Source organism: Danaus plexippus, chromosome 6 (assembly GCF_018135715.1).
Source record: "Danaus plexippus chromosome 6, MEX_DaPlex, whole genome shotgun sequence".
Lineage (NCBI taxonomy): Eukaryota > Metazoa > Arthropoda > Insecta > Lepidoptera > Nymphalidae > Danaus > Danaus plexippus.
This window is the reverse complement of record NC_083540.1, coordinates 4,538,814-4,566,714: the sequence shown is the minus strand read 5'-3', so window position 1 is coordinate 4,566,714 and position 27,901 is coordinate 4,538,814. Positions and strand designations below refer to the sequence as shown.

The window sequence follows — 27,901 nt, the reverse complement described above, 5'->3', positions numbered from 1 at the left end:
AGACGAGATGTGAATATTAGTTTCATTTAAATGAATAAAACTCGCGAAAGTCTTAGGTCTCATTATCTACATGAGATGTTTTCATAACCTAGTTTAATTTAATCAGTTTTATTTTAACACTAGGCCGTTCTATTTCGCGTATCGGCCTTATTCCCTACATTTCGTATTTGGTTTGTAAATGGAGACGAAATTGAAACATATTATTAAATCTGTAAAACAAACGCACACTAACAATTCTTGATCAAGAGATAAGTATGCTATCTGTTTCATTTATTTATGATTATTGAATTGATTAGATTGTTATTTAATTATATTTATAATGTATGCACATTGACTTCAGCAAATATGACAATGTAAGCAGATGCAATTGCGCAGGATCTCAGCAAAACGAAACGTCGCAGCTTGTTGAATGTATAATGCGGTGTTGTCTTAAACCATTCATATGCATGTTGATGTTTTAATATTAATATAGCTTTACTATAATTTTCTTAATACTATTATAAAAGATATTACTAAAGGATAAATGTAAAAAGTGTATGGATGAAAAATAGTGTTGGTTGTGTTTCGTCTTTTTGACGCCATTTTTTTTTTTATTATAGCCATCTCCCACTGTTTGCAGAACGAGATTTTTTCATGAGCTTAAAATTATGACCTTTTATATTATCGTAATAGATTATATATAAGCTATATAATAAATTTAATTATAAGCAAGAATTCCAATATATTTTTCTGTGAATATTTAATCAATACAACATAAAAATTTACAAAATTTTAACGCAAAAGTGCATATATTGATCATGACTGTTATGAGAGTATATGTCATGTCATGAGTATATAGTATGTTATATACCTACTTTTAAGATAGATGATGTTGCTACATCTTCAATAACAGTTAAGCAAACAGCGTAACGTCAATCAGTATTTACTTATCTTGATGTAAGACTTCTTGGACAACCGCAATTAATTAGTCTGAGCTCAGACTATAACCGTGTTTGTCGTCTGCGTCGATAAATATTTGAAGTGTTGCAATATTTTTTTACGGCAAACTTTTTTTTATAATTAAACTCTTTGTTCACTTTAAGAAATTTTCAAATTAAATTGTTATTTTGTTATCATATACTAATGTTATACTTCTAGCAAATGTGTATGTATTTCTAACCCATATAGATGAAATTGCATGGAAGTAAAAAATTATAAGATTTTCTCATATTACTGATACAGAATACTAGTGAACCGTCGTTATTTTAGGCCATTTTATGTAAATATATTCATTTCGTCTCTATATCAGAGACAATCCCCTTCTTTGTAAATATAGATCCGAAGCTTACCCCTCAGTAAACAGGATCGCAACACAATAGACGGTAAAATTGAAGCGAATATTAACAAATATTTATAAGGATTTTGTTATAAAAATTAAACATACAAAATGCTTATAAGTTTCACTTTATTGTTTTTAAGACATTTAAAACATTAAAACTATGAGATAGGACTGAATTGTTTTAGAGATTAGCCAAATCCTATAAAAATATGTCTCTCGAGCGGTTGTGGAACGAGCTGAATCTTTACTTTCCCATGCGTTGTATCGACCACTCTTGCTGGCAGAGAGGACATCGGTTATTCTGTTTCACCCACAGAGACATGCAACAGAAATGAAAACTATGGTTGCATTCTCCCCACACAACCACACAGTCTTGCTTGCCATATGAATCCTTCTTGCTTTCACCCTGACATCTCAGGCAGGCATCTGAAAAAAAAATACATTTAATATTTTTTTTTTAAAGTGATTTTTATAATATAATCATAAGCATTCGGCATTTTATTTTTTTTTGAAGATGGATCATTTTCCATATAATTCACACAACACTTTAGTGTATGAAAAGAACATTAGATAAAATACATTTTTAGTTCTAACATTATGTAAATCATCAAACATGAAATATTCATCCAGTAACGTAAGCTAATATATATAATATACACTCGTTATTGCCTGCGACTCCGTCTGCGTGAACACCAGATTTGCGAGAGAGTAAGGTATAATGTGTTAATTATAATAATAATAATTATATATTTATATATATTTATATATATATATATATATATATGTCAGAGATAATTGCCAACGTTAGCATGCAATATAACGAAGCATTTCAAATATTTTACACAGGATTATAGACGCGTATTCTGTGATTATAATTTTATTATTTACAAACGGCGTCAATCTACAAACAGTAAACAAGGCAATTCCTTTGGAATGCAGTTTATTAAGCATATTAATTTTAAACTTTAATAATATAATGGTTGAATTAAAATCATATAGAGAATAGATAATTGATAAGGCTTTGGTGGTATGGAATTCAGCAATCGTCAAATGTAATATATTATTTTTAATGGTAAAATTGTATATACTTAATATATATTGTTCCATAATATTTTCTTTTGCTACGTTTTTTTAACAAATATTCGATTCGCTAACAGCTTGATACATTAAATTTGAAATAACGGAAATTAGCCAAATAAGGTTGAGGTTGCTAGATTAAATGTAATTTCGTATACTCGTTTTCCTTGATTACGGGTATACTTTATTTTTTATTTAATTTCATAAGAAGTTGTGACGCCACAGTATTGGTATTCCCCTACCATTGCAACTAGATTGTATCGTTATTAACGCAGACTTATCTTTCATAACTCATATGACACTACATCGTTTGACGATAGACTTGTGGTAAGAATAACAATAACAAAGTAATCATTACGAAACTTTCGTACGTTATATCATACATGTAAAAAGTTTATTTCGATGCAATAATTATATGATTTTTATTTTTACGTCCCAATCTGTTTACTTTCAACACGGGAAGGAAGAACGCAAAATGTTTTACGAACATCATCCCGTCATTACGAAAATGTTGAAATTTATTTAATAAAACTGAAATAGTTCTAAAACTTAAAATTTGCTTTCCGTCTGATATGAATGGTATTATTCAGATATTCTGTACCAACAATGGTGTCTTATATGCAAATCTTGCTCGTGTCTGAGAGTATATAATGAGATAGTGATTGCTATATCTACATACGCATTATACACCTTTTAAATTAATGTATTTCTGTCAATGGTTTATTAAATTTATATATTATTAAACATTTTATGTTCATATTTTGTCCCAACTTTTCCATATTAAACAATTAAGTGTCCGTCATGGATTTATTAACAATTTTCTTAGATTTCTTTTTAACTATTAAGTCTCAGCACTTTAAACCATAGCCATGTAATAACAGCGTTAATCTTTTAAAATTTTAAAGTACGTTCTTCATTGTATAAGATATAAGGTGTTGAACTTTTTTATGTTCGAACGGATTTTAAAGAAAACGTTCACATTTTTACGGATTGTTTAAAAATAATGCCCGTATTTGTTATTTAAATATATTTTTTTTCCAAGTCTTAACTGACAGCATTTATATGTATCGCCTAAACAAGTAATAATTTACTTGTCACGAAATCTTTATTTTTTTATAATGCCTGCCTTCTGAAAACTGGTAACGAGCGTCATTTGAGATGTGTAAGTAAATGTCACTTAGTGTGACGCTAATCATATTTACATAAATTTTGTATGGTAAATTTTAAAAGGTATGTTATTGATTTACATGAAGAAAGGAAATTTTGGTTAAAAATATATGAATTTTATTAAATATACGGGCGCTTTCAATATTAGTTTTTATAGTTTTACACTTCTGTCTGTATGTTCATGTACGGTTAATAACTTCAATAGTACTATCCAAGTGGTAAATATTTATTCTTAAGTGTGCGCGTATTGTTTATATAAATAATGGCCTTGTAACTTAAAGGTTTATTTGTTGTTAGCAATATATTTATTAGCACCGTAGTAATAGACATGTTTTTATTTATGAAATAATTTGGTAATACGTAAGTGTATCTTCTTACAGCTGTTAAAAGCGCATTCAACTTAGTTCAAGAAATGCATTGATTCATTGGGGTGATTGATCTGAATTGTTTTATATTTAGTATTAATTTGGTATTTGATTTGGCGAGATGCCAATTTCAATAATAGACACGGTATATCATTAGGTTATAACGTAATGAATATCTAATAAAAGTCTCAATGATGGTCACAATTCGAGAATTCGACTGGTGTTGCTCCCTTTTTTATTAATAGGTTATAATTAGTGAGGCAGATCAAATTACAATCAAGTGGAACACTTGAGATTTTTATTGAGCTATAATAATGCACGTATAAATATGGATACTAAACTAAACAATATATTATTATCATGATTGACGAGTATCGATTGCAACGTAGATAAAATTTATAAAATACCTTTACATAAACTTTTTACTTTTCATTATCGCTGTTGAACTTGACATTGTTGTAACTTTTATACGCCTTTATAAACCTATAATACTTGGTTCTTAATATTTTATAATGTCACGGCTTATTATTATATGAAAGAAAGTCAAAAAGCGTATGTAAGCACGCGATTAAATTTAAATGGAAGGAGATAAGACAATGCTTTCGAATTAGTTTTACCATTTATAGTAAGATTTTCAAAATGAAGGAATTAAGAGGAGAAGAATCAACATGGCGCTACCTGAAAATTTCATTTGAAAGCACCATTGACACTAAGTGGGATAAACTGCCATGCAACTCTTAAGTTTAAGTAACTCTTTTAGAGTCTTCAATTACATAAATATTTCTTATTGTTAGAATAAAAAGTTTCGCATAGATAAAATTATGTAAGGTGAGGCTAGATGAATATCTATAAAGCTATGTCTTTAACGGCAGGTGTATTTGAAAGTCGAATAGTTAAGTTTATTAGCCTCGTTGTGTAACATGCGTTAGTTCTTAGGTAGTATCGCGTGAGTACATATTTGTCGGATAGTTGCCAGTGTCGAAAAGTGGTAGCCATTTTCTTGCGACAAATTCTTTCTGAAGAAACCAATGTTGTATGTTACAGCTTTTGAGTTGAGGCTGGATTATCTGATCTTCTATGGGATTATCTGGCAGGCCAATATAAGAACATCTATTAAAAGGAACCCGAAAGCTCGGACAAATTGTCCTGTCGGAATCATACCCCACGGTTACGGCCTTAAATTTTACACTCAAAGGCCTATGTGGTATATTTTAAGAGTTTTCACCCCTAGTCCTAACCGCGCCATATTTGTAATGTATTCTTAAAACCCTGTGTTTCTATAGCCGATGAGCATAGCCTTAAAAGCAATAGCACCCAGAACATCCTTTTAAGAGCGAAAACCTAATACCCTAAGATCTTTAATTGAAAATCCTTGATATTATACGTGCTGAAACTAACGATTCTTTTATAAAACAACTTGTTTTCTTGCAGATAGTTTTCATTATTATAAATTAAAAATGAATCTCACGTAAAAATTTTACAACTGATTCGCCTTTTAAACAACTAGAGACTACTATTTTTGGATTCAAGGTCGGAATTCCCTGAAAGCAAAAATTTTCCTATCTAAAAAATACTTGTAAAAGCTAACAGTGCATTTTTTTTACAATTAATTCATATCAATGCTATTAATTCCGAGTCGCTGCAATTCTCATATTTCTTAACATAATTCATTTTTGAGCAATTTATTTTAATTACAGTACGGGCGAGTAGTGTAATTATTAGAAATTATTTATTGTTTATGTACAGAAAATCAACAGCAATTTATATTCAATAATTCATTGAAAACAGCCATTGCAGAGGTCCTATAGTACTTGCATATCCACACTAATGCAATCCGATATACGTAATGGAGTATTTGGAACGATTCGTTTTACACTTTGACACAAACAATCTATATGTTCGTGTCCATGTATAACATTTGTGTGCGTGTCGATATATGACTATAAATTATAGTTTTAAATGCTAATATATGTATTTATGTAGCTCATTATAAAAGGGAATTTACGTTTTCATAATTCAATATACGGATATATACTTACTATTCCTGCTTCACATGAATATATAGATTATATATTGGAATATATACAAATCATAAGATTATGGTTACTTACTCTTTCCTTTTCGTATAATTTTCTTAAAACTCTTAAGTATTTATGTTTAATTTAAACGAAGATTTGAAAAGACACGGCGAAATTAAAATGTTTTAACGTAAATAATTAATTGATATAACATGTATCAATTTAGTTAAGAGTCGAAAAAACTTCAAATAGTTAAAATAAAAAAGAAATCCTATGACATATAAAAACTTTTTTGCGTACAAAGACAGTCAGCAAAACTGAATAAGCGCTTCAGCCAATGGCGCCATTACAAGACATCGCGTGATCGCAAACACGATTGCATTAGCAGGTTTATTTTCTTAATAGCTAATAAATTAACGTCTTATTTCGTTTCATAATATATTTTTCAATAATATTATAAATCATATAATATATATAAGAACAGAAGTAGAGTACAGTAGAGTTCATGCTTCCTAGTAGTAAAGAAATAAAAGAAATGATAATTTTGAGCATTTAAGTTAAATAAAAAAAACATAAATCGATTATAAGAACAAATGTGAACATTTTATTAAAATATTTTTTTCATTAATAACAACTCGGCCTTTAGTTTACCAAGTCCAAACAATGAAATAACCAGCCATTTACATAATATCATTATACGTAATTTTTGATCGCGGTACTAATTAATCTTCTAACTGCTAAATATTTAAGAAAACACACACAAACAAGGATAATACAATGAAGTAAACATTAGTAAATGATTACATGATTACATCAAATGTGTCGAGAAAATATTTGTAAAATTTTTGTGTTAAATGTAATAGGAAAATTTTAATGTGATAAAGTTAAATTAATAAAGTTATAAACGAAAACAATTACAAGGAAAAACCGATGTAATAATAACTCAATTGTTTTAAAAAGTGAAAACGGAAATTATTCATTGTAGCGTGTTTATATTGTGACAGTTGATTTTATTTTTCATAAACTTTGGCCCGAAAGATGGTAAAAATATCTCGTAAAATTGATATTATTAACAAAAAAGCATGTTCTTTAATTGTAAATATTTATTTAAGCAAATAATATATATATTAAATTGTATCCAGACTGTAAGATAACTAGTAATGTCTAAAGTGGAAAGCATCTTAGTTTTTTTTAGGTATGTAACTAGCAAATAAAAGGTATAATGTCTATTATAGCTATGCCGATAACTTTTCTATAACACGATTCTATATTGACCTTAGAATCTTTGTGATATCGTAAAGTTATATATATTAATAAATAGAAGTCAGACAATTGTGCACATACACGGAAATATTAAAAATTAATTTACTATGTATTTACTCCTACTTTTAACTGACACTATAAGGATGTATGGACTCCTGAACTGAACTGTGAACACTTTAACACTGGGATGATAAAAGAGCATACACTAAGATAAAATATATAAGTCCTAAAATCTATGAAAAATAACAACAAAATCAAAAGTATTGAGAAATAATACAAAATTCAATAGTTTATTTATTTTTAAGACATTTTAATAAAGAAATGAATAACTAAATTTAATGTATTTTTTTTTAAGGATGACAACGTATCAAGAAAAGACTTGTATTTCGATATGGATATTGGTAATAAAGGAAGCTGATCTCCTGCCTCGTAAGAGTAGAAGTCACAGGATGTACGTCGATACCAAGTTGGAAGCCTCACTACATACGGAGCTTAACATTTACAGTTTTTGAAGTGAAACTTCTAATGCGACTATAAACGAGGTTGCGTTAAATTTTCAACGCTCCTGCGGAAGAGTAATAGAGAGAGACGGAGTATGAGTTCACTCAAAATTGATTTCTACATTGCGATGTTTCAGTTCTGCTGCACGGAGGGACTCCACTATTTTTTATTATTTTATTCATAAATCTTTACTCGTTATTGAAAGTTATTAAATTATTGAATGACATAATGAAAAACGGAAAGTACTACCGTATTCAGTGTGACGTTGGAAACTTGTACTAAGCATACTGGAAACGAAAGAAACAAAAAATAAATAAATCAATATTCGGGCAAATAATACTAAACTTTGTTATTCTAAAGAGGTTCAAATAACGGTGCAATACAAGCACGAACGACAAATTTGCAAAATTAACAATAGTTATAATGTTTGGACTTTTTGATAACTTTATTATTATTTCCATGAGTGCTTTAGATGTTTCGTACAATCATTACAGATAATAAAAGCGATGATATAAAAACTTCATTCATCAATTTCCTATTCATATCTTACGCATTCGGCCAACTCTGTATGTAACTCTTTACGCAAGAGTGCACCTTGATGCAAGGACGGCCGTCGCCACCTGTACCTAAAGAACGCGTCTTTTACCATTAACTCTTATCACAAGGCAGTAGAGCTTAAATTTAATGTTATGAAATAATCAAAAAATCCGACAAAATTACATCGTGACTCATGTGTTGGTAAGTCAGTGTTTAATACATAGCATTTATCTCGAAGTTTCGTTTGTAGAGATACATCCAGATTTATCATGCATATAACAAATCTCGATATTCGATCTCATAAATAATAAGACCCACAATAACTTATACATATATTCATCTATTTTCTATTGTCGGAAAACTAGGAGGTGAATACGGAATTCATCGGTTGCATTCTAATAAGATGTTTGATATTCACGAAGAAACCATAAACGTTTTACAACGCACCGATGCCTGTAACTATCTTTAGGAACGATATAATTTTAATAGGAGTATTCCAAATACATAATATCTTTTAACTTTTAGAAGGAAGGAGAAAAATTATCGTTCATTTAATCAACGAGAACACTCGCTTACTTTCTCAGCTTTTCTAATGAAATCCAAAACTGAAGTGGAAATTTAGCTTCCGTTTCCTAAGAATGTGATGGAAATTTTTAATCAGTGTTTTATCTGAATTATTTGATAAGATAAGACACTGCTGTTTTAACGAGACGCGTGACACATGCATCTGCATATTAATATGATGATAAATTATCTTTTATCATATCGTCTCGGAAAGTAACCAAACATGTGAAGTTGCAAAACCAACCCCATACGATCAGTGCTTCATATAAACATAACTCTTCGCTAGTTACTATACATTTAAAATGTCTACGAGCAAATTTATCTGTAAAAACCTTTAATTTATTGCACCGGTCAATATGCACATTGAATCATTTTATTAACGAATTTAAATTACGTAGATTAATTTATATACTAGTTTGAAAGTTTTATTCAGCAGAGCGCGCTCATTCAACTACTATAAAACAGCTTTCAACACTCGAACCGCAAAAACCTTGCTGGAGAAAATCGACGGAACCCACAGTCTCGGCCGCCGTTCACATTAATATTATTCCAGTAACTTTTCGAGTTTATTCTATATGCTTGTGTGTGTTTGAATACGTGTAGAAAAGTCGGATGTGTGCGTCCACACCAACTGCGTCGAAGACGAATACCAAGTAATGGAGCTAACGGAGGAATAAGTATAAATAAAATTATAACGTTATCGAGACAGTAGATGTTTGTTCTACAAAGATTTTGTAATCGCATATTTTATGTGACGATATACATCCCAAAAACCAGCATACGAATGAGCTTTATGTATACATATATATATATATATATATATATATATATAAATGGAGCCTTATTGACATTTAAAAGGATTTTTTTTATTTTTATTTAAAGACCTCTGAGTCTATTCTATCAAGTTCTAGTGACATTTACAAACCATCTGAAGAAGTCGAGTCTTCGAGGCCATTGGACTGACGAGATTTATTTAATTATTAAAAAGTGTAAAATCATTCAAAGCATATGCGAAAAAAAAACTTCATTGACACAAACGAACAATAATACAATTTTGTATAAAACTCTCGATAAAGACCGGTTGTGATCTGATAATAATCAATCGTTAGTTATATTACATACTAGTAAAAATATTTGTTGCACCTTGATCTTCAAAATTGCATTGTGAACGTTGCTAGAGTCACGCGGTAACTCTATTTTAAGACGCGTGACCGAAGCTTTGACGTTTGATGTGACGAAAGCTCGTACCCGTTTGTGTGGAGGCGCGGCTCACCCACACATCCTCACACACTCACCCATGAAGCTTTCATCAATGCAACTAATCCAATGTCTGGGAGCGCACGTGACATAGGACACGTGCAACGCATCTTACACTCTCACATAGAAGCTCAAATAATACTTAATAGACATTTTTAAATTATATTTTTTATTATCAGTTTCCTCAACTTTTATGTTATTAAGTTATTTTTTCATGTGATTCTCATTACCATTGATTTTATATTTCTGCATTATAAATTTTGCAATTTCCGTGTTTGAATTACGTCAATATTAAAAGAACTATCTAGGAAGACAAACTCTTGCATTTCGTTACCTTAAGAATTGCAGTTAATTGCGACTTCTGTTTTCTTCCTGATATATATTGCAAGAAACATTTGAATTTTAACCAGCACAGAAATAGATGAACGTATTATATCATGTCTCTTTTATTAATGGAATGAAAAGCCTGTAATCTTTAACATAATCTCATTAAAGATCTAATCCGAGTCGTTTGTTGAGATGTTTTGAAAGAACTATTTCATCGTAAAATGTGTGAAAATTTCTGTAGTATAAAGAGGTATAGTTATAATATAATATTATTTATCTAAAGCGATCCAACAAGAACATACTCTAAGTGGTTCGCCAACTCCTTAGGTCAGTGTAATGACGTAGACGACACGCCTCTTTAAATTATTTATCTTAAAATGCAACAAAAACATGCAGAAATAGCACGTCTAGATTTGTTTTTGCTGATATATTTATATAGCTAATGCATATATTTTTATCACGTTTACATTTTAAACAGAAAATGATGATTCAATAAACAGAGGTGTGTCTAACTGTTTTAAATGTTGAAGATGTAATAAGAAGATAATGTATTATTAAACATACGTCACTATTTCCTAAAACTGGGCAATTTGAAATAAAGTATGTGGTAAGTCATGTTACGGTTGCATCAGATGGAAAAATTGTAAATTAGCATACGTCTGATTGTTTAATGATTTAAATGGTATGCAAATAAACTTAACATGCCAAAAATAGTCATGACGGATTCGATTATATTTCCATTCCTTTCATATTTCTAATTGAACTTAATAATTTCATTTAACTGATAAGGGATACATATTTTATCGATACGGATCATTTTAAAAGGAAAACGTAAGACATCTGTTGCTTAAACTACAACTATGACTCTACCTGATGATAGGAACTGGAATTTGGTTTGAGCCAAGAGAGATAAAAAAAATTGGTACTGATATATAATATTTATTCTTAAGTCTAATTGTACTATAAGAAATTACATCTAAAATTATCCATGAATATGCATAAGCTGACCTTGTTTCACGTTGATAATGGAAGAACCCGTTTTCCTTACTTAAAACACTGGGTTAAATTAGTTACCAGTTAAAACTGCTGAACATTCATCCATTTATTGGTGTTTGAATTATAATCATGTATTTAAATAACTAGCCTCCATCCGATTTGACCTTATAAAAATTATGAAAAAATTGTTTGATGTGTTACGTTTATTGGTAGAGTAAATATTGTATATATTCAATCAGGTAAGTTTGGTGGGAGTGCACACACACTTCTGAAAATGCACGCCTACATACAAAAGTGTAAACGTTAATGCAATGTAACGGAGGGAGAGGGGTGGGGCTGAGGGAGAGGGGGTGTCGGGCATTCGACGCCGCGCCGTGCGCTACCAACCTTCTATAAAACACTGCGCTGCCATCTGCAAGTTTCAATAGATAACTTGATTTCTAAGGCATACGGTACGCTTTGCCAACATTTTAGTTTGTTGAGCATCCTTTAAAAAACCTGAATGTTGTGCATACTTACAGCACAGAGGCGCGAAATAGAAATTTCATTGAATGAAAACAATTTTTTCTCTCGTGAATTCGAAACACGACGTATTTTTAAACATCGTTTAACTGTGTCAAATTTAGCGAGTAGTTGCATCGTTCTAGACATTTCACAGTAACTATCGAGTGCAGTGATTTTATTTATTTGTGTTAATTATTGAATCTGGATTTAAAAAAACTTTTTGAGTATAAAAGAAAAAATTTGGCTTCTATTAGTGTTACACCGCAAAGACACTATCATTTTCACGTACCTTGATAATAATTTAGGACAATTTTGTAAATAGTGAAGTGATCACCATGAGCTTCAACAAGAATAATAACCCGATGGCGATGGGGAAGATTATGGGATACCTGAAACAGCTCTCTACTGAAATGGTAAGTCATAAACAGTTACTACCATAGAGAAGAAAAAATGTCTGCTATTAGCCAACACTATCTCTAAGAAAATGAATAGGTATCATGGTATTTTGGTTACAATAAGCTTTCACCATCGTTCAGAAAGCTCTGGAAAAATCGAGACTCAGACTGCAAGAGGTCGGAGAACAGGACCTTCACTCAACGTTGCCTAGCGACTACAAGCATAAAACTAAAAACATTGCACTTTAAAATATTGTTTTTTATGTTCCACGTAATAAAGGTTAAAATGTATAATTTTTTTTAAAAAAGAAAACTATATAGTCGACCTAGAACGGCAATTTATTTTAATTAAATAAAAAAATATTATAATGCAATTGGAACGTAGAGTTAATGTAATGACATTGTATAAATTAACATAAATTTCTGACTTGCAAGGAATATAGTTAGCTTCAGACTCGACAGCTTTAGCTATTAATATTAGCGTGTAAATAAATTTACCATAAGTTGCATTAACAAGAATAATAGCATCACATGATTCCAAATAAAAAAAATGTATTTTTTCTAAGAACTAAGTTATAAGTATACTAAAATTTGAGAAGCGTGTTAGGAAATACAAAATATTTTTTAAATAGATTACACAGATTTAAAGCATATATTATACACATCATATAAGTATTAGTAAAACAAACTTTATTAATCATTAAACCATTATTACTTAAACACGAATTACACTTAAATTGCAATTAAATTGTACAGCCGTTTCAGGTTCGAGATAATAGATCGCGTACCTGCGCAACGTGTCCTTGTACCACAGTAGCGCCATCGTGTGAATAAATACGTAGACATCTGCTATGCAATTAGTTTTGATAATTTTGGAATTTTTCACTAGATGGCTCTTTTTTAATATTTTATTCTACCGTTCAATATATTTAAATAAAATGTGTTACATGGTCCATTTGAATATTTTATAATAGAATATTTTAAAATTACAATTAAATATGTACTATATTGTTGGAAGAAAACAAAGAATTTACATAATTAAAATACATCAATATAGGCCATCGCTTGTTTGTTTATAAAACCAGCTGTCATTATTTATTCGGACCTATTTTATATTGATTAAATCTATTGAAACTGCCTATATATAAAAATCATTGTACAGGAATACACCAATATACGAAACGAAATTACATTTCCAAAAGTTGAGACACGGCGGAATTAAATGTTATCCATTACGACGAATTATATTTCCGGGTATATTTTAATTAATATTAGGTTGTATCAAAAAACAAAAGACGATTTTATTGGAAAAACAAAATTGCTGATTCCATAATTTGTTATAAATCCTGAATACAGGAAACATCTCTTATATTTTTAAAACACATTTCAATCGCAATATGCATGATCAGGCACGTGATACTTTTACTGACCCTTACACGAAAGTTCAAAGCCATCATAATAATTCTTGGTAAATAAGGCACCTAACAATATAAATAAAAAAAAGATAGTATGAGACTTATAGGAACTACGCAAATAATAATTTAAAAAGATATCACATCAAACCTTTTCCAAATATTTAAATGTCATTATAGATAATAAAAGTCAAATGATACTAAACAACATATTTATCATGCCAAAATATAGAAGAGTTTTAGCTATGAAAGTTAAAAGAAAAGGCCACATTTAAAACAACCAACAAACCAAAGTTAACGGAAATTTTAGTGTATGTAATAATATAAAATAAAAATATTACAAAATTTACAATTATAAGACATTTAGTGATGAATCAGAGGTAATTTCTCCAAAGATATTATATTTTATCATTGTCATAAAAGCCCAATCGATTTAATTGAAGACAAACGTTAAAATAAATAGCAATGTTTGTATTTTTTTAAATGTGAACAAAGCGAACGCATGGATGTTTATTCTTATAACATAACAGCTGACAGGTTCGTTTAAGAACGAAGAACTGTATTTTATAAACATCATTACATCGTTCGACAGCTGCCTGATAACATCCAAAATCGATATGAACGTTAAAACTGAATTGAATATTCGCAAACAGTGGTACGTTCCATTCAGTTTTATTTAAACCATTGTTATGTAGATAAAAACATTATTGTTAGAACCTTTGATCTCGCTCGGAAGTGACAGGTTCATGGTATTATTTTTAATTAGGTTATCGGAACATGCTTTCGGTAAATGCTTGATTGTGGTCAATAAGCAATGTTTTCTTTATTTGACCCTAGCCTAAGTTCAAAACTTTATCATTATGACAGTCTTACGCACATAAGATAGTGTATAAAATAAATGGGACTTGTTTGCGGATGTCTACATCAGTGATTGTTATGTTGTGATCGAGTTTGACCATTTAAAAGTTAGTGTTGGCTAAATTAAAGCTAAAGTATATTTTATAATGTATTAGGGCTCTACGGTATTATTATCAGTATAATTGACGTTATAATTCTGTATAGGGTGGAAGCGAGCAGGGTCATCAAAGGCAACAAGACGAGGAGCGCCTGTACCGTTCGCGTGGGCCTAAGTACGCGAGGGTACCAACACGACCGAGTCTCTCAGCATCCACTACCTGCACTTCTCTTGCGACCTCATGCGGTTCCCAGGGAACGCTTGCGCCGAATTACGCAACGATCCCTGAGATTGAATCTACGGAGAGCAGCAGCGAGGACGAACAGGACGCCTTTGAGAAAACACGCCGTCACTTCCAGCAATTAAGACAGATCAGTCTCGGGAACGAATTCAAATACAAAATGGAATTGGAAACCAAAGAGGAGAACTTACGTAATTCTCAGCCATACGTGAAGCAATTAAGTTTGGATAGCAATAAAGTAAAAACTGATCACACCATCAATGGCGACCTACCCCCGTATGGTGTCACCACTCAGCGGTTGTATCTGTGGACACAGGTTGGTAGACTAACAATTTATTACATACTTGTACGTTCAGAGATCGTTTGTAGTAATAGTGCATATATAAATTCCACAAAATTTTCCATTTAACGCTTTTTTATGAAGGTAGTAAATTAATCAAGATTGCATATTGATAAGAATCCAATTAAAATCGTACTTAGAGAATTATTTGTATTTATTAACAACTATTTTTTTAATGAAAACTGCTCAAAAGTATAAAAATTTTTGTAGAATAAAATTCTGTGTGTATATTTATTTACTATTTATGACTAACTATATTTCAAGGAAGTTTTATAAAAGTAGTTTTTTACGCTGTGTAAGTAATAGTGACTTTAAGGGCTTTAGTAAACCTTGTTTCGTTTTATGGTGTTTGCTTAGCAAAATACACTTATGTTATAGCTGTATTTGAAGGCTAGCAAGCTACATATAAGCTTGAATCGAGGCATGAGTCCAGACATGCAAGTTCTAAGTCTTAGAAACTACGTCCATATTTCTACGGAGTATAATTTATTCATTTTAAATGTCGAATATCTCATTATTTGAGGTTTATGACGATTTATAAATATGTATGTAAGAATTGTTTAAAAATATAGCTGAATATTTATATTATTTTCAGATATTAGCTGCTTTCGCTGTATCAATGGGGTCTCTGATTGTGGGATTCTCGTCAGGCTACACATCTCCGGCTTTTGAAACTATGAACAAAACAATGACAATCAGCACCGAAGAGGTCAGTACAAATCATATCAGAGCGATAGATTTTTAATATCAAGTAATAATCTAAAGATAAGAATCCTTTAATATTCTTCGTCATATCAAAATACTTATCATTTCTTGTATTCTACAGGAGACCTGGATTGGCGGTTTAATGCCCCTGGCTGCCTTGGTCGGCGGTGTCGCAGGAGGTTTCTTCATAGAGTACTTTGGAAGAAAGATAACTATAATGTTCACTGCTATACCATTTTTCATTGGTTGGATGCTGATTGCGAACGCCGTGAATGTATACATGGTGCTTGCTGGAAGAGCTTTCTGCGGTATATGCGTGGGAGTTGGGACACTCGCCTATCCTGTATATCTGGGGGAAACAATACAACCAGAAGTTCGTGGCGCTTTAGGACTTCTACCGACAGCGTTCGGTAACACCGGAATACTTTTGGCTTTCTTCGCTGGGACTTATTTGGATTGGTCACAACTTGCATTCCTCGGAGCGGCTTTGCCAGTTCCATTCTTTTTACTTATGATCCTCACTCCAGAAACACCTAGATGGTATATAGCAAGAGGCCGAGTTGAAGACGCGCGCAAAACGCTCCTGTGGTTGAGAGGAAAAAATGCTAACACTGACAAGGAAATGAGAGAACTCACACGGTCACAAGCTGAATCTGATCTTACAAGGGGAGCGAATACCTTCGGCCAATTATTCTCTAGGAAATATTTACCAGCAGTTCTTATTACTCTCGGCTTGATGTTGTTCCAACAGCTAAGCGGAATTAATGCTGTGATATTTTATGCATCAAAAATTTTCAAGATGGCTGGCAGTACTGTTGATGAAAATCTTAGCAGTATTATCATTGGAATTGTCAACTTTGTGTCAACATTCATCGCAACAGCCATTATCGATCGATTAGGAAGGAAAATGTTGCTTTATATTTCATCTACAGCAATGATCGTGACATTGGTTATTCTGGGAGCATACTTTTATTTGATAGACTCTGGTACGGATGTCAGCAGCGTTGGCTGGCTGCCTCTAGCTAGTCTTGTTATATATGTACTTGGATTTTCTATCGGTTTCGGACCTATTCCATGGCTCATGTTAGGAGAAATCCTACCCTCCAGGATCCGCGGTACTGCTGCTTCATTAGCGACCGGATTCAACTGGACATGCACATTCATTGTAACCAAATCATTCAGTAACATAATTTTGATAATTAAAATGTACGGTACGGTGTGGATGTTCGCTGTCTTATGTATAATTGGTCTACTTTTCGTAATATTTTTCGTACCTGAAACCCGAGGGAAGAGTTTAGAAGAAATCGAGAAGAAACTAACAGGGGGCTCTCGTAAAGTACGCACAGCAGCGACAAACAAACCGAATAGCGGCTGTTAGAACACATTAATATAAATTTATAAAATTTTGTGATAAATACGTAACAATTCAGGACGTAAATTATAGCTCCTGTGTTTATTGACGTAATATTGTACACATATATACTGGGCGAAATGTTTTATGTGACGCCTTAAAAGCGTGTATGAAGACTGATTTGGATCGTTTAGAGTGTGACTAGTTCATAGATTTAGTCGTAGAAATTTTAGTTAAGTAAAAAATAGTTCCTTATATATTGTAAATAAGTGTTAAAACAATTATAAGGTTTAATGTTGGTGTACAACGCTTAAGGCATTTGGCTTTCTCTTTATATCAATGTAACCCAGTAAAATATCTGAGGCACAATATTTTTGTATAAAACATACGAATGTTAATTTAACAATCATTATGGTCTTAACATAGTTCTATTTCGATCATGACAAATACATTTAGTGATTTATTGTTAGTCGACGTGCGTTGTGTTAAAGGCCGTATTTAACGATAAGAACTTTAGAGACTTCGTATATTACGGGGGTCAATATTTATTTTACTTGTATTACACATGTTACTAACACGAACTCTTGTGTTTTATTTTCCACCCGATTAGCGTACCTTGTATTCCGTGTATATAGTTAAAAAAAATATGCAATGCAATCGTCTTTTAAAATTGAATTTATTATAATTATTTTCTATAATTCTCAAACAATATTTTGGGTCCTATGAACTAGTCTAGACAAAATTTGTTAAGTAAAATATTAATACAAAATATGACAAGTAGCGGAACAGTTTTTATTGAATAGAATATTTTCATTAAGAATATTATGTGCTTTAAATGTTAAACATGACGCAGAATATTCGTTACATATTGCGATTATAAACATTCATATATTAATATGTAGACATAATAGTGAATATAAGATATAATCATAAAATTCATCTAATAAATAATAAACGTACTTGTTTAAACAAGTTTCACCAATAATGTTACCTTTTAATATTATTATATGATATACATTCTAAACTTTTTTATATATTTCTCTTCACATTATTTGTATATAGGGAGTCACAGTTGTACTTCTTTAAAAATCCTTTCCTCTATTTCTGTTCGTAAGATGCACACCAATAACTAATACCCAAGATGGCAAAATGGATACGTTGCTTAACGGATTAGGTGATTAAACCATTGTGGAATATTCGACGTTTGAAAGACCCAATGCAAAAATCTGTGCAATATATGGGGATGGAGATCAAGGAACATCTTACACTTGAATTTGAAATGAAGTAACTTATGACTGAGTCTTTAGTTGAAAATTGATAAGCATGTGGATGTGGACGTAAACACGCTGCAAACGGTTCGGTTATACTACCAAGACGATGACTTATTTCTTCTGAAATTATCTCAATGTATTGAAGATCAAATACACAAAGGTATTGCATCTATGCTTTTATCCGCAATTTAAACTCAACATGTATGTCCATATAAATGAAATGATACGTCTACGGTTGTGCATCACAGGACAAATACTGGACAGATTACGAACAATTTTTTTTAGTTTTAGAAGTGTTAGTAAGTTAACTAAACTAAAAAAATATAGCAATATCTTCATTTCATATAATAATAAAAACGTAACAACAACCTTGACAAAGTCGCGGGTATCATCTAGTATATAATAAAATGTGTCAAGTTATGTGCCATACATTGATTACAACCATAAAACCTGTTTATAGTACAGTCAGAAAACTTACAAACAACATGTGTTCTGTGACGTCTTTGTATGAAAATCTATGAAATACGTAGGACCCAAGTAGTGAAGATTCAAAGAGCAAATTAATCATATAAAAGTTTTTAAAAATAGAGTATATCCCGGTGTAAGAGCCAAGCTAGGGACTTTTTTATTTTAATGTTAGTAAGAAAAAGCGGTATATAAAGAAACATATTCTTGGTAACTTATAACTATGGGTTCATGAATAGAGATATATCAACAAGACGATAAAAGTAAATAGGAACGTATAGTACTAGATTCTTACATTTAAAGAAAAAATAATTGAATATACTTATATTAAAATATTTGATGCAAAATGTTTTGCGGATTCAAGAGTATAGTAATAATTTTCACCAGTCCTTCAGTAAGGATGCCTTAGAATAAATTAAATCAAAAGTACCTATGTATGTTTTAATGTTAAAATCGTAATAATAGGTGTTTCAGCTTCATAAGTAAAATTTTACTTAAACCGGTTTTTATTTTTGGTCTTATCTAGAGTAAAAGACGAACACACAAATCAAATTCGTCACTCCCAATTACATTGACTAGAAAAATAAAAGAAAATATGACATTATATTTTTCATTCGACTTCGCTAGCTTAAGTTCCCAACAGAATTGTATTTATAGAAAATACATACATTATTCCCCCTTATTGGATGGATAAAATTAAAATTATATTAAAAATAGTTCAGTGATTTCAGTTTGAACAATTAATATAGACATAGATGCTTACACAAATTTATATATAGAATTTAGTGAAAATATTGCCCGTATTAAAATCTTACTGAAACGCGATTGAGGCAGAAATTATATCATAAATACTTATGGTGATTCAACGTTTAAGTTGGAATTTTCTTTTCATAATGCTGAGACCGACTTTTTTGCTCCAGAGCATGTATTAAATGGCAATCGCTTGATATTTATTACAAAAACAAGGAATATGTTACTGATTTAAGGTAATTGCGATCGTAAATTAAGTCGTTTCCAAAAATAGTAATTCTAAGGAATTAATATTATGTAACTATGAAATGTTAAAATTATATTCTAAGACATAACGTTGAATAATTAAAAGAAATATATCATCACAATTTATCTTAGGTCATCACGACTGAATGTATAATTATTTATGCATTATGTTGTAATACATAATTTATGTGTTACGAATATTGTGAATTTCAACTGTAAAAAGCAGAAACCTTTTGAACAGTAGCCTCGAAAGACAATCAGTTTTGTCAATCAATTTGTGGCCATATAAATTGCTTGGGCGCCGAGAGCCGCTCATTTATACACTACGCTTTCTGAGATTCACATCTTTCGAATTTAACGATTATATTAATTGCCCATGTGATTTCTTATGAGTAACATAACAATTTTTTAAAATGAAGATTTTAATGAGAGCCGACACTCATTACAGCATAGTTGTAAGTGGCAGTGAATATGTTAAGCCGAAATATACATTTTCTCAGGTAAGTTCTCATATCTAGTTACTTTTTATTTGAACATGTATGCCCGATGCTAGTTATTCTTTAGCGAACATTTTCTTTCGACGTACATTAACGCTGAAAGCTTACACTAGATTTGTATTTTGAATTATTTATATCTAGTCAAGTATATAATTCTATAAAGGGAGATGATTTTATATATAGTTTTTAATTTTATATATAATCTAAGAAACATTCTAATCTACGATAATTATGTATAACATTACTATACTTTTTAATTATATTATATAAAAGGAGATACATAGAAGCGGAATACTAAATTATCTAATGTATCACAACCTTATTAATAAAATGTAAAATTCGGTTTTATGGAAGCATTCATATTCATATATTCTAAATAAAAATTCTTTTTTTTTAAATTTAAACCACAACAATATGCTTGTTGTTTGAATACACGCGTCGATTTTACACGGTTTGTTACGTTATCAATTCGGAAAAGAAAATAATCATAGCAAAAATTCCCTCCGAGGCAATAAATCTGTTGGAAAAGTAAATAATGTGGTGTCATTTGCATGCAGTCTGTAATAATTGGAAGCAATCATTGTTTGTGATTGTTAGAATTGATGTCAGGCTGTTGGTACACACCTCCAACAGAATTGGCCGTTTACGTCATATTCCTCGTATGACTTATAGTATTACAAACATTTTAATTAGTTACTGGCAAATTTTAATTATAGCTGAAGTTTTTTACTGTATGAAATTTCTAAGAGTTAATTTTTAATACAATGTCATTCTAGTGCAATAAAAATCTATAGTATTTGTGATTGACTCTTAAATCTTGATATATTTTATATCAATAGGTCTCAAACAAAAAAGGGCTTTTTATTTTTGCTTCCAAGGCCATTATGCTTCATCTGTTTATAAAGTTATACACTCTCATATACATATACATATACAGATAAATATTAATAAAATTATAGCTTGTGGTAACAACTTCAGGTGTTAGCTGCCGTCGCAGTGTCTATGGGTTCCATGATCGTTGGTTATTCCACTGCCTACACGTCACCTGCCCTCGTCACCATGGAAAATAGCACAACTATATCCGTCACTGAGGAACAAGTACGCTTTTTCTACTATTGAAGTTACTGATTGAAATTGTGTTAGTCTTTATACTTCGCAATCTACAATACAAAGAACATCGCAATCTACCAATCTTCATGTTTCTAAGTTGCAGTGACTATAAATGGTGATAATAGCTTAAGTGTTGAAAGAATTAAGAATTTTTCTACGTACATCATTTATCAAAAATATCTTAATAAAATAATTATTTTAACTGTTATAGTAAAACGTTGGTATATTCACAAAAATTGCAAAACATTATGAATATAATAAATTAATATTTTGTATATTCATATATGCTTTATATAGTGGACATTAAATAAAATTTTATTTTCTTTATTAACAGGCAAGTTGGGTTGGTGGATTAATGCCATTAGCGGCTTTAGCCGGTGGTGTGCTTGGCGGTCCATTGGTTGACTATATTGGCCGGCGAAAAACTATACTACTCACAGCTGTACCCTTCTTCGTCGGTTGGATTTTAATAGCTACTGCAAGAATTGTTCATTTGGTACTTATAGGACGTGCTATATGTGGATTATGTGTCGGTATTGGATCACTAGCCTTTCCGGTATACCTCGGAGAAACAATTCAACCCGAAGTGAGAGGCACTTTAGGTCTGTTTCCTACAGCAATTGGCAATATTGGTATTTTAATTTGCTACATTGCTGGAAAATACCTTGATTGGTCACAATTAGCATACCTAGGGGCGTCGCTGCCAATTCCATTCCTTATTCTTATGTTTATGATCCCAGAAACTCCGCGATGGTACATGTTACGAGGAAGAAATGAAGAAGCTCGTAAAGCTCTTCAATGGTTGAGGGGCAAAAATACTAAAATAGATAATGAAATGCGTGATATAGCTCTTTCAGACGCTGAAGTTGATAGCGATTTGAAATTTAAAGACATTTTAAAAATGAAATATTTGAAATCTATATTGATAGCTCTGGGTCTCATGCTTTTCCAACAGCTCTCCGGGATTAACGCCGTGATATTCTACACAGTCAAAATATTCAACATGTCAGGCAGTTCCGTAGATGGTAATTTATCAACAATTATTGTCGGATTAGTCAATTTCATCTCAACATTCGTAGCAACTGCTCTCATAGACAGAACAGGACGCAAAATACTACTTTACATTTCTTCGGTAACAATGACCGTGACGCTCATAGTGCTAGGAACGTTCTTTTACGTTCGAGACACATTACATATGAATGTCACCAACTTAGGTTGGCTTCCGCTGACAAGTGTGATGTTTTATTTACTTGGATTTTCTTTGGCTTTCGGGCCGATACCTTGGTTAATGATGGGGGAAATTTTACCAGCAAAAATTAGAGGTGGCGCCGCGTCTATGATTACTGCTTTTAATTGGTTATGCACTTTTGCTGTTACAAAAACATTTCACAATATCTTAGTAGCCATCGGGCCAGCTGGTACGTTTTGGTTATTTGGTTGCATTTGTTTTGTTGGACTATTCTTTGTTATAGTATTTGTGCCCGAGACCAGGGGTAAAAGCCTTGAACAAATAGAGAATAAAATGACAGGAACCAAAGCGAGGTCACGTAGGATGAGTTCAATTGCGAACATAAAACCCCTACCAAATGGATGCTAGGCCTTTAAAGACTATAATTTTATGTACTTTTAGAAATGATTTAGTATGAAAATATGTTACACAAAAACTATGATACTTGATATATTTTTAATAATATATAAGCAGTTTAATTTAGTAGTTTTCAGCATTTGAGAAATATTGTAAGGATATATTTTATTAGAAAATATATTAAAGCCATAACCAAGTCATATCTTTTATAGATGATTAAAATTATAATGTACATTTACATATATTCAGTTATATAATGGTTTGTCAAATATCTCCCTTCCGCTTTTTTGCTTTTTATTCAATGCTTTACTAAAAGTGTCACAGTGGTCGTATTTAGTTCAGATATACGCCGTTTTGTTCAATAATGTTTTCATCTAGACGGCAACTTCATAATACCCCTCTCGTAGAAGCCCCCTCCTTATTTGCGAAGAACTCGGACAGCCATTTTTCACAAGCCTATTTTGAATTCAACTTTACACCACCGTGGGCATTCGCCATGGACAGGAACAGGGGGTAATCACTTGACGCTGTTCCATGCGATTCGATGTTGGATGCGATAAAACCTCCCATCCGAACTCCCGTAGCTTCTGACGAGTCATCAACGAAGTGTGTGGGCTGGCGTTTTCGTCGAGGAACGCTACACCCTTCCTGTTGGCCAATTCTGGACGCTACTGGTCGATCCCCTGCTTCAAGCGATCCAGTTGTTCGCAGTAGATGGTAGAATTAAGCGTCTGGCCAAAATGGGAGCAGCTCATAGTGGATGATTCCCTTCCGATCCCAATCCCAATCCAAACACACAGCAAAACCTTCCTGGCCGTCCGGGATTGACAAGTGTTGGCCACTGTTTGATACGGTCCAGATGGTTTTTATGAGTAAAATCATGCGGCACCCAAACATCAAGCTTTTTTTTGTATCCAGCCTTCTGCAGATGGTTTAAAATGGTTTGGTGACTAACTGCCATCTCCTGGGCGATGTCACGAGTTGCCACATACCGGTGTAACTCGATATTTTCCATGATTTGATCGTTGTTCGTCGTCACCGGTCTTCCGCCGGCTGGCTCATCCATGGTGTCGTTAGGTTAGGTAAGGAACGTCTCACGAAACGTTTCTTTAGCGGATTTGCCTTTAACGAAGGAAAACTTTAAATTAGCGCGAATTTTGGGTTAGTGAAATCCATGTTTACACGTCTATAATTGTTGAACGCAATATCCAAACTAATCATGCATTGCTTCGTTTTTTAGGTTATGTCAAGACCTTTCAAATAATATATAACATTGCCATATATGAGCTCTGTAGCGTTTTGTACATAGCCGCGAAATTAGAAGGGAGATATTTGACAACCTATTTGATAGAAAAAGAAACTTATATGTAGGAAAAAAAATGACTTGTAATTAGTTTGTGTTAATAAATTATTATTGTTTTATTATTGAATATTCATAAGTTAAATATTAAAATTTCCAAAAATGTTATAAGATAAGGATAAAATTAAACAACAAATTAAAAACTATCTTACAGTTATTAATTTTTTTTCCCTATTACTTAAAAGTAAAGTAATTTCTAAAAAAATTATACACATATATTAACATATTTCACAATTAAACGAACAAAAAAAATGAGAATTTATTAAAAATTTATACTGTAGAAATACTGTACAAAACATATCCGACATAAAGAGCCATTTTTATATATACATACATATGTAGGTGTGTTAATGTGCTGGCAAAAAAAATAATCATATCGGTACAAGAAACTAAGTAATTGTGACCTATAAACAGATTTATAATTTTTTTCTTAAGCGGTCTATTTAATTTGGTGTACAAATAATATAAATGAATTTGTGTTATTTTCTCTTTTGCTTCTACCGATTACTTGCGACTAGTATTTCTACTAATTGACATTTAGGTAACCATACACATATTTCGAACACACTGAGACCATAAAATTGAGATAAGTTTACAAATTGTTATTGTCTTGAAAATATGCAAGATTTAAATCAACTAAGACTTATGAATTAACAGTAACATATATAATCATTACTTAATATACATATATTGTTACTAATCTTTATTTCAAATAGCTCATAAAATTTACCACAAATTGATAAATTTTAATTATAATTATAATAAATTAATAATATGGTTTTTGTGTGTGGACAATGTGTTACAGTTACATATTCATTTCTCAAAAAAAAAATTATGTTGCATTTGTTGAAACATGTTTGACTCTGAAGGAGTGCACTTTTCTAACAATTCACCTAATGTTAGAGCAGTAAAGATATGTCGAAATTGTCTTACAAACTTCTAGTAAACAAAGAATGTAGTTATATTGAGCAAATAAAGTGCATTACAAGTTACTTAACTCTATCATCTTTATGTATAAAAGAAAGTCGTATTAGTTACACTATTTATAAATCAAGAACGGCTATACAGCTTTGGCTGAAAATTGATGGAGAGATAACCTAGAACCAGGAGAAGTACATAGGATACTTTTCATCTGAATGAAAAAGAAGAAAAAGTTGATAAAATCCAAAATGTTCTCATTTTCTGCCTTCAAGGAGGAACAGAGTTCACCCGGTCAGCTCTACATTTCTAATTCTACAACTACCACAGATGAAGTCACAGGCAAAAACTAGTTAATATCATATAGAGTTGTGTTAGCAGTAGACTTATGAGTAGGTGTGAGCTGAAAAGAGCTTTATGTATGGCTAGCAGCCATTAAAATGGTATATTCTATAATGCTGTAATCATGGGTACATATGTAAATATATGTGAATGTGTGCATTAAGTATTATAGCTATTTTCCAATTTATTTCACCTATGCATGCTAACTGAAAAAGCTCCTATTATTATTATTATATGTAATACAAAATTTATAATTACCAAAATAGAATATAAAAAATCCTTAAAAATATTCCTTAACTACTTAATAGTCGAAGTCTTGAATATTAAGAGTATGTCACTAATGTGCAGTTGATGAAGCCTAACTAAACAACTTTAAAAAAATATATAGGTACATTAAGACGGTATCACTGAAAATTTGTATTATATCATTATAAAACAATTATTAGACATGAGCCTTAATTCAAGTCACTTTTAAGAATAGTTGTTTATGCCTTTCTTATTCTTTAAAAGTAATAAAATGTGAATGTAGTTCTGTATGAACTGGAACATAAGTCCTATTTATATTTACTTTGTCTAGTTTTTCAAAAATTTTATTGTTGGAGATGGTTGAAAGCGCTGTAATAATAAGTTAAATAATAAAAGTAATATTTAAAAAGCTAGTCACTCATTTTTTACAATTAAAATTATAAATGTGTATTATTATAATGTCTTAGTGTCTGTAACTTCTCTGATCCTCACATATTTGTATTAACAATTAATAACATATTTAGAAAGATATTATCATAATGGCTGCTTTTGTTAAAAATTAAATGATTTTTATCCTACCTACTCCAGCTGAACGCAACAACACCTGTTATATTAGATATTTGTTTTGACAGGGACTATATTTTAGAGCTTAATAAAGTAACAATTTATTAAAACTCACCCATAACTTGAACGCGGCAAATTGCACAAGTGTCGCATTCCACATCCCAGCTCCACATAGCTACAGCATTCCACTTTTTGAGAGTAAACATTTTATCAGACTTTTGGCCATCATTATCACCACGATCAAAAGAGTCACAATCTTCGGCAGACATTGCTTTTGTTATAATTATTTGGAAAATTGCCTTTCGTAAACAAATGTTAATTTGACGTTTGCATTTTCACGACGTCTACAGAGTCAGTTATCAAAATGTCAGAAGTAATTATTTCAATATCTATACTATCACAAAATTTTTGATTAGGATTTTAAATTATTGTTTTATTTTCTGCATTTTCTATTTATCTGCAATTGCGCAAGTTACTTGAAAATTTATAATTTATTTTATATATTTGTAAATTTATAACGAACTTTATAAATGTCATATTCTTTTCATGACTTTGTAAAATTATAATACTGAAACATAAAGATAACATTAGAAAGTAAAGGTATCTAGGTAGGTACTTGATAAAGCGTAGATTTAAACAATGTTAAAACCAAAAACATTTTATATAATAATGTACTCGAATTATAATTATATGGCATTTGACACTAAACGTTTATAGAGATATTTTATTAATGTTACCAAATTAAGTACACTAAGAGTTATTAGAAAAATAATATTATTTGAAAATATTTGACCGGTAGCTTATCGGTATTTACAGCAATGAGTGTATAAATAAGATTTGTATGACTAATATTAATTTAATTTCAAACGGTGTGTTTAAGCAAATTACCATGAAATATTTTTGTAATATGAATCATTATTCATTGCAATATGAATTGGGGAATTGAATTTCATTTATTACTTACTCTAAAATTTTTGAAACTGATGCACTAAAAAAATGTGTATTTGTCATTTCCTATACAAAGAAAGAAATTCAAAATAAAAAAAAAATTAAACTAAATATATGTATTTCGGATTTACTACATTTCGGATCGGCTCTATTTCGGATTACAGTCGTTTCGTTCAACTAGTTCTTTGTTATAATAATCATTGTAATATTAAATGTTTTAAAGGTCATCTGATTAATATAATCATTTAAGACTGTAGCCATTGTACATATGGTTGTAGAAACGAAATTGGAAAACTTTTCAATAAA

At 31.0% G+C, this 27,901-nt stretch overlaps 3 protein-coding genes across 4 annotated transcripts; 2 read left to right on the top strand and 1 right to left on the bottom strand.

Moving 5' to 3' along the window:
* Positions 1-1,427: 1,427 nt before the first annotated feature.
* LOC116779092 (RING-box protein 2) lies at positions 1,428-26,999 on the bottom strand. The gene is made up of 2 exons (XM_032673258.2): positions 26,763-26,999; positions 1,428-1,744 (listed from the first exon to the last, which is right to left on the bottom strand). The coding sequence occupies exons 1-2, from the start codon at positions 26,914-26,916 to the stop codon at positions 1,563-1,565; spliced, it is 336 nt and encodes a 111-aa protein (XP_032529149.1). The 5' UTR covers positions 26,917-26,999; the 3' UTR covers positions 1,428-1,562.
* On the top strand, positions 11,814-17,874 carry LOC116779089 (facilitated trehalose transporter Tret1-like). Its single transcript, XM_032673254.2, has 4 exons — positions 11,814-12,307; positions 14,764-15,213; positions 15,833-15,946; positions 16,064-17,874. The coding sequence occupies exons 1-4, from the start codon at positions 12,230-12,232 to the stop codon at positions 17,318-17,320; spliced, it is 1,899 nt and encodes a 632-aa protein (XP_032529145.2). The 5' UTR covers positions 11,814-12,229; the 3' UTR covers positions 17,321-17,874.
* Positions 20,336-24,723, top strand: LOC116779090 (facilitated trehalose transporter Tret1-like). Of its 2 annotated transcripts, none has more exons than XM_032673255.2 (3): positions 20,336-20,525; positions 21,501-21,620; positions 21,967-24,723. In XM_032673255.2, exons 1-3 carry the CDS (start codon positions 20,439-20,441, stop codon positions 23,227-23,229), a joined length of 1,470 nt encoding a protein of 489 aa, XP_032529146.2. In that variant the 5' UTR covers positions 20,336-20,438; the 3' UTR covers positions 23,230-24,723. The 2 variants fall into 2 exon arrangements, with proteins under 2 accessions (XP_032529146.2, XP_032529147.2); XM_032673256.2 differs by having other exon boundaries at positions 20,379-20,525; positions 21,482-21,620.
* Positions 27,000-27,901: the final 902 nt, after the last annotated feature.